General features: G+C 37.5%; 1 protein-coding gene across 1 annotated transcript; it reads right to left on the minus strand.

The window, feature by feature from the left end:
* Window positions 1–5,009: 5,009 nt before the first annotated feature.
* Window positions 5,010–5,779, minus strand: LOC110915610 (root allergen protein). The gene is made up of 2 exons (XM_022160340.2): window positions 5,556–5,779; window positions 5,010–5,472 (listed from the first exon to the last, which is right to left on the minus strand). Exons 1-2 carry the CDS (start codon window positions 5,734–5,736, stop codon window positions 5,180–5,182), a joined length of 474 nt encoding a protein of 157 aa, XP_022016032.1. The 5' UTR covers window positions 5,737–5,779; the 3' UTR covers window positions 5,010–5,179.
* Between the last annotated feature and the right edge of the window lie 2,458 nt (window positions 5,780–8,237).

The following is an 8,237-nucleotide window of genomic DNA, read 5'->3' on the forward strand; positions in this document are numbered from 1 at the left end:
GACGACCCTGAGGAAGACGAAGACCAAATTAAAGTTTATGTACTTTTGATTTTTTTAGTTTCTGTAGTTTTTAAAATTTATGTTTTTATTCAATTGATATTAATGTTCTTTAATTAAATTTAATTGATTTTATATACTTTTTAAATAGAAAATAATAATATTAAATAGGTGACATGTGTCGAATAACGCCCCTCTTCCACGCCCCTTCCCACACTCCCTTTTTTCCACCACGCTACTTTTCTGACGACTGCTTACGTGACGTCCACATGTCACATAACACCCCATCTTCAAACCCTTCCACACCGTGTGGTCTAATGTGATAATGTTTTGAGTGTTTTTATTTTTATCCGGATAGTTTGAAGGATAACTATTGTTCTGATTAGGGACGACCCTCTGAATTCAGGTGCCCCATCCGATATCGAAAAAAATGAGTCCCTTAGGACTTAACGAAATATAACGCCAAATAACATGTGAAATAACACCTACCTAACCGATAATTAACACGCAATAATCGACAATCATGCGCCAAATAACACCTAACTAATTATACGCCAAATAACACCTAACTAATCATACCTGGTCAGTGCTACTGAGCCTTGCAAGTCGCCGATTCGGAGTTTGTTGAGAGCAAGAAGATGATAGTAGGACGTGGGTGGATTGCGAATTTTGCGATAGACAAAACAGTGACGCCCCTGCCTTTGCGTCCATGTGTCTAGAGAAGCCAAAGAATTGTCAAAATTTCAATCAGAAGGGATGGACTAGGTGTTTGCGTGGTGGATTGTTGGCTTGTCGTTCAAGAATTTACGAGTGTGCGCCGTTTCAATCTCCAGGTGTTTGCCAATTGCCGCCTAAACAAAATGTTATTGTTTTATTGTTTTTTAAATCAAACGGGTATTGGACTAAACCTAATAGGCTAACTTATTCAAGATAGACTTGTAAATGGGCCTATTAATAACTTAGTGTTTTATACTATTTAATATATATATATATATATATATATATATATATATATATATATATTGTTATAAACAAGCCTAACAGCAAGAAGATGAGAAGAGATACAGGAGAGAAAGAGATGTTTATTATTAATGGTGTGGCCTTTGTAATAGAATACATGGACTATTTATAGGGGGATAAACTTGGAGAACAAATTGGTTTATATTAGAAGTTCATAATGTCACACCCCAACCGATGGCGGAAACATCGGAGTGAGACGAAAACGAGATTGTTCGAGACATCATAACGACTAAATGTGACAATAGTTTAAGCAACCAAATTTTCATTTCATGTCCAAACGAAAGTAAACATTTTGAAAGGAAATTACGACAACTTGTTCATAACATAATCAAATGACAAGGAAATACAAGCATAAATTAATAAGTGCGTTTCTAATCCACCATAGGTAATTTTGTTCGACGTCGTCATTAATTTCCAGCAACATGTATTAAAATACAATCAACAAAATTTGGCGAGCATACAAATTTCATTACATAGCATACGTATAAAAGTTCGTCTCAAATCCAACATGGCATTTTGTATACTAAGTCAATTTCATTCCACGAGCGTAATCTTGACATCGCAATGACAAGACCGGTATAATATTGAATACCTAACAATGACCATTCCTGAGGGCGGTGTGCTACTCCTATAACGCTATACATGTTAAGGTAGTGATTTGAGCAAAATGCAACATATAAATTACATCAAATGAGGCATAAAACTAACCCTTTTTAGTACTAATGTTGGAAAAAGCACGTTTCTTTCTTCCTTTTGAATTTACAGGACCAAATAAGCTTAAAAGAAAAAAAGGAGCAAATAAGCAGCCAAAACCAACATAAATACAAAAAGAAGGAATAAACGTGACATGCCCGACCCCTCGGAAACATCTCCCAAAGCAAAAACAAGGCAATAAAGCCTGACCATGGGGCCGTGCCCAGCTGTGCATGGGGCGTGGGCAGGAGCCTGCACAAAGACAAACCTCTAGAAGCTTCCACGCCCACCACGGGGGCGTGCCCAGCTCAACATGGGGCATGGTCAATGCAAAGATATGCAGAATCTTGATAGTACAACAAAGAGTTGACCACGGGGCCGTGCCCAGGAGACACGGGGTCGTGTGTGGCCCTCTGCTGACACTTGCAATTAATGAAGGAAGAGAAGATGCTGGCCACGTGGCGTGCCCACAGGACATGGGGCCGTGGACAGAGCCATGTTCTGGCTATAAATAAGGGTGCTTGGTTCACTTGAAAGACATCCCTTGGCAAACCACTACTCTCCCACTTTGCGACCACTCCACCACTCCACAACACCAACACCCACCACCATCATCCATCATCCATCATCCATCTTTAGAGTGTGTAGTAGTCTCGGGATCCAAGATTGATTGTAAGGGTTCTTGCCAATCAAGGGCCATGTTTGGTTAAGCCTCTTACATCACTTGGTGAAGACAAGTTTTTAGTGTATTACTTTTGATTTTTAATCTTTTGGTACTTTTTATTTAGGTTTGTATTAATGACTTTAATAACTAGTTTCTTATGTTAAAGGTGAATTTTCTTTATCATTTTCTCGTGGTGTCTTGAGGTTACTTTACTGTCTATATAAAGTAAATGATTGCATCATTTGTGTCTTTACGGTCTATATAAAGCATGTTGACTACCTGGTCGGGGGTTAGGGGAATGGTTTGGTAAAGTTCTTGTCTCGTTCAGTGTATAGATCCTGCGAAGACCTGGCTCAAGCTTAATAGGACCTCCTTCAATACCCACTGGTATTGGATGGCGGGGGTGCGAATAGCTTGAACCCCTCATATGGAAACTACTATTAATACTTTAAACCGGCTTCTTGGGATTATATCCTTGCTGACTCAAACCACTTAGCCGAGGGTAACATCACCTTCAAAAGAGGGGCCTACCACTTTTCGCATTAATAACTTACTTAATTGTCTTTCAATATTCCGACCCTTTGGGATTGTATCTCTGCTGAATCAAACCACTGGGTTGAGGGTAACTTCACCTTCAAAAGAGGGGCCTACTACTATAACTAAGATAATCTCTTAAAAAGTCCGAAAGTGCGAAAATCATCAAAGGATACATTAAAGATGAGTTGGATCCAAGTGATTCTATCTTGTCTATCAGTTTTTATTTTTATCGTTTCATTTTTTGTTTTATCTTCATGTTTCAAAACTTTTCTCAAAAATTTAGATTGATCAGACGTTGAGGATAAACCGGTATTAAAAGCTCTTGTGTCCTTGGACAACCTCGGTATCTTACCAACACTATACTACGCTCACGATGGGTGCACTTGCCCAAGTGTTTGTTTAGTGTTAGTATAATGTCGTGTTTTATAAATTTAAAACTTGACTAATGTGTAAAATGGGCTTAAAATATCAATAAAAATATATCACACCGAACGCACATCAGTAGGCTTGCACAAAGTTAATGAAAAATGGTTTGCATGTATGAGTGTTTGAGTATCTAGCATGAATAACCTAAGCATAACAAATAGCATGTTTTAGGGATTGAGTGAATTTATAAGTTTGATTGTGTGCATAAGTATATTTGATTAAGTCATACATGTTACACCCTAAAAGTGATTAAGAAAAATATATCAGACTGAACGCACACCAAGTTTTTGGCGCCGTTGCCGGGGACACAAGGATTTTAAGAAAGTTTAAAATCAACGGCCTAATTATTTTTATCTATTTTTCTATTTTTTTAAGGATTTTTCTTAGTTTTTCAATTTCTGCAGAACTCAGCACGGGCCGTGCTCAGCCACAAATGTAAGACCAGGGATAGTGACTGGGCTGGTTAGGCAAAAGGGTTCAAGGGTTTCGGTTTGCCTAACGCAGGTCATGGGGTCCCCCCACGTATGCAATACGTAGGGTTCGATCACTTTGTTATATCTTGCTTTGAATTCTGGATTGAAAAATATTCAACCCAGAATGTTCGTGTGCAATGTGATTGTGTTGAAGTAAGTGAAGAATAGAACATGCAAGAAGCAAGTTCTAGAGAGGAGAAGTGAGATTTCAGGAATGGCCAGCTGAATGACAATGTGTTGTCATTTATAGAGAAAGGACTAGCTATAAGAAAAAACATTTTGACTAGTGATCCATGGCAGCAGTGGAGAGCTTGCCCTTTTTGGTAGGTTAAAGGTTTCGGACCTGCGGGTAAAAGGATGTATCTTCCCACATGCTCCTTTTGCGGCTGAGTGAGGGAGTTCACACGTAAAGTGTGATGTGACTAGGCACTGTCTCATGCTTTTTGTTTCACGATGGTTTGTCAATTTCGAACTCTTTTACCTTTCAACCTTTTAGCTATATTTCATTCTAGTCAGTTTATTAAGCTTGAGCTACCCACTTCATCACCCCTGATTCTGATGTGTAAAGTGACCAAGTAGCATATAGTGTGGATAACCGGGTAATGCTCTTAATAGTTGACAGAAATACTTTTTTTAGGCCATGTTCATATTATAAAGTCAAATTTCATATAAAAGTTAGTAAACATTATGGGAATGGCATCTAGCTGATAAAAACAAGTTATTAACAAACAAAAGAAAGCATTATTTTATTTTTAAAAAAATATTTTATAAATAACAAGTTATAAAAACAAGTTATTTATAAAATATTTTTCTACCTCATACTAACATTGTATAGTACTTTGATATAAAATTTGTTAAACGTTGATCACTTCCTTAGACTACAAAGTAACTTGAGTAAACAATGAACTTGGTTCTATTAATTTTCTACAAGGGCACATTTAGTTCGAGATGATATAGAGCCCAGTTGTTTTAAATTAAAATTAATTCCACGTATTTGTAGTGTGTCCAACCAATCATTAAAATCTGTTTCGGTTTCTTTTGAACTCAGGTTATATTTGAGTGATATATGATGCTTTGTAATGGTGAAGGTTTATGTACACAAAGTTATTCTAATCCCTTGGAGTGATATTTTACCATAAGTTTATGTAATTCACAATTTCACATCCAAGGACTACAAAGTAGACTTAAGTAAACACAACTTAACAACAACAAAGGAAACTATGCAATGTATTCGAGAAAATTAATCATCCAAAGGAGCACAACAATTAAGCAACATTGAACATTGTCCATTATTTTAAACCATAAGAAAAAACAAAACACAACCAACATGCAAGTTCACGAAAAGTAATCCAATTGATTGAAGGGACAATCAATAAAGATCAGGATTGGCAATAGCATAAGCCTCAAAAGCCTTGTAGGTTTGTTCATACACTTCCTTTTCTGCCTTAAGAGCCTCCTCAGGCGGCTTTTCATCACCTTTACAGTTATAAATAATTGTGTGCTTGTATATGCTTCCTTCACCTGAAGGTATGACCTTAACATGTTGGGTGATGGAGTGTAATATGCCCATCAAGTTGTCACCTTCAAAGAATGTGTAGCTATAGCTAAAGCTGCTTTCATCCACGGCATCAACCTTGTACTTTCCGTGTGTAAATGGGACGACTGTGTTAAAACAATAAAACATCTTCGTTTAGAAAGAGAAAACGAGATTACATACTAATCGGTGAAATAAATAAAACACTTACCTTCACCAAAGGTGAAGAGCTTTACTGTTCCAACACCTCCGTTGCCTTCGAGTGTCTCGATAGACTTGAAAACTGCAGGGTTGACCTTTGGTGCAACATTTTCAAAGTCCATGAAAACTTTGAAAACCTTTTCAGCCGGAAACGAAGAAGCAATTTCGATTTCGGTAGTAACTGTTGTCATGATCTTAAAGAAAATGGTAAAGAAGAAAGATGTTTTTTTTTGTGTGATGAAATGTAACTAAGTTTTCTGGTATTTATAGCCTGAAGGAGTTGACATGAAAGCCATCAATCCTGACTATTTGCACATAAGGATAATTAAACAGGATTATTATATACTTTTTGTTAATGTCCGTGACATGTTCTGTTATTTTAAAATGAATCTTGAAATGTTCTTAGGAAGTAGGTGATTTACCAACTGGTCAACTCTTTGTTATTTTTAAATGAAGCTTGAAATCTTCTTAGGAAGTAGTTACCACAGATGTGATTTACTAACTGGTCAACGTTTTCTTTTGTAGTTTTTAATTGGTGTAATATAATCATTTGCAAACTTTAGTATGGTGTGGTTAGTTTCGAATTACACAAGTAATATGCAAATATAGAGAGAAAAAAGGTAACACCATTCATTCGTCTAACAAACGCTGACTGATCAAACTAGAGAGTTCTTGCCAGTTGTTGAATCGGTTTAAATCGATACGATTAAGGCGTATCGGTATCTATGTGCGCACCAATTACCAAATGGCCTTTGGCCTAGCGGTATTAAGTTTTTAAAAAAAATGTCATTCTCCATGTGGCGAGATCAAGGCTTATGGTGTGTGTGAGTTACCGATTTAAAAAAAAAATATGTCTCTATTCATTTGTATTCAAATGTTTGATTGTTTCCTTTTAGCTTCTTCATTCTGACGTGTAGTAGGGATTTATTAATGCAAAACAAATATAAATCAGTTAAATATTTATCTCAACATTTTCATTTAGAACGTACACTTGATAACTAATAATAATAAAAAATGTACAACTTAGAGTATATCACGTATAACAATAATACCGAAGATGACTCGAATAGTCGAATTGTAATGAAGAAGGGCATTGCGAGGAAGTTGAAAAGAGTAGGATTAGAAAACCACTACTAGAAATTTGGCATTTTCTAAAAGCTTTTCCGTTACAAATGCGTAGCAAACTCAGATTTGCTACACATTTGCAACAAGATCGTGATGTTGGAAAATGCCCCGTCGGAAACCATTTACTACGCATTTGCTACGCAATTTTCAACGCATTTCCGAATATGGTGTCCGAAATTTGTGACGCGTTTCCTACACCAATTCGGTGTATAAGTTTTATAGTTTTGCAACACATTTGTAACGGAATATAAAAAAAAGGAAAATTACGAAAATGTTGGTTGACCAAGAAGGTTTTCAATTTTGTCACTCCCCTGCATCCTTGGAAGGACCACTGAGCATGGGATGAGTCGATGTATCATGTTGAAGAGTCCATGTATCACGCTCCTTCGGAAGAGTCCACCGACGCTTCGGAAGAGTCACCGACTCTTCCCATAAACATGTGGGATACGTGTCGGACATGTGTCAGCTTCTAGGGACATGGACGCATCAACATAACATGCGAACTCTTCCGAAGCTCAGTGGTCCTTCCAAGGACGGAGAAGAGTGACAAAATTGAAAACTCTCTTGGTCAACCAACAATTTCGTAATTTTCCCTAAAAAAATTTACATTTCTGTATAATTTAAGGTCATAATTAATGTCTTAGTCACTTCAACTAAATTTAGTTATTGGTGCAAACTTTTTTTCTTTTTTGGTAAAGGGTCACCCCGGTAAATTTTATAAATCACACCAACAAAAAAACCAAGTGAGGAACAAAAACATTCCGCAGTTCTCTAGCATGGCATACCACACTAGAGTAGACAAAAAACAAACAGAGCACACCAGGCTAAACAAGACACCAATACAAATCGACACTAGACACAAACAAAACTCCACCATCAGCCGCAATCATCGTCCATTAGCAACAAGCCACGTGGTAAGCTCCAATCCTGCAAAATCCCATGGATCTGTGTCGTCCTCTTGAATCTCATGGTGTGCAGCTTCAACCGAACCGTAGTCAGAATAAGCTCTATAAGCTGATCAGCTCCCCTTTTCCTGCTCGAGAATAATCTTTGATTCCTTTCCTGCCAAACAAAATACGCCGCTGCACCTACAACAAGCTTCCCAATAACTCTGGTAGCACTCCTAGAGGTCGCATGCAAAACCAAATGTTCGAGAATCAGCTCCCAATTATTAGGAATCGTCCCCATACCAGCTCTATGTTTAACGCCATTCCAAACCTGAGTCGCATAAGAGCACTCAAAAAACAAATGCTCATGTGAATCCGGCCCACAAGTGCATAGCGAACAACATAGTAAATTAAAATTTGCATTGCCTGAGGAATACCATTTACTCATCACATCCTGCGTCTTCAATCGCTTATGAACCAGAAGCCACATAAAAAACGAATGGCGGGGAATAGATTGAGCAAACCAAACTACATTCGCCCATGGAATCTCAGGTTGGACATGGCGGATATCATCCCACACATCAGACGTACTATAGTCTCCCTCTTTACCCGATCTAGACCTCCAAACAATCCTGTCTTCACATTCCGGGTTGAAAATAATGCTGCTCATATGCTGTAAC

Source organism: Helianthus annuus, chromosome 16 (genome assembly GCF_002127325.2).
Source record: "Helianthus annuus cultivar XRQ/B chromosome 16, HanXRQr2.0-SUNRISE, whole genome shotgun sequence".
Taxonomy (NCBI): Eukaryota; Viridiplantae; Streptophyta; class Magnoliopsida; order Asterales; family Asteraceae; genus Helianthus; species Helianthus annuus.

Coding starts and splice junctions, on each gene's coding strand:
- LOC110915610 (XM_022160340.2), bottom strand. CDS start 5,736: ATGACAACAGTTACTACCGAAATCGAAATTGCTTCTTCGTTTCCGGCT. Junction 5,473..5,555: donor GCTCTTCACCTTTGGTGAAG/GTAAGTGTTTTA, acceptor GTTTTAACACAG/TCGTCCCATTTACACACGGA.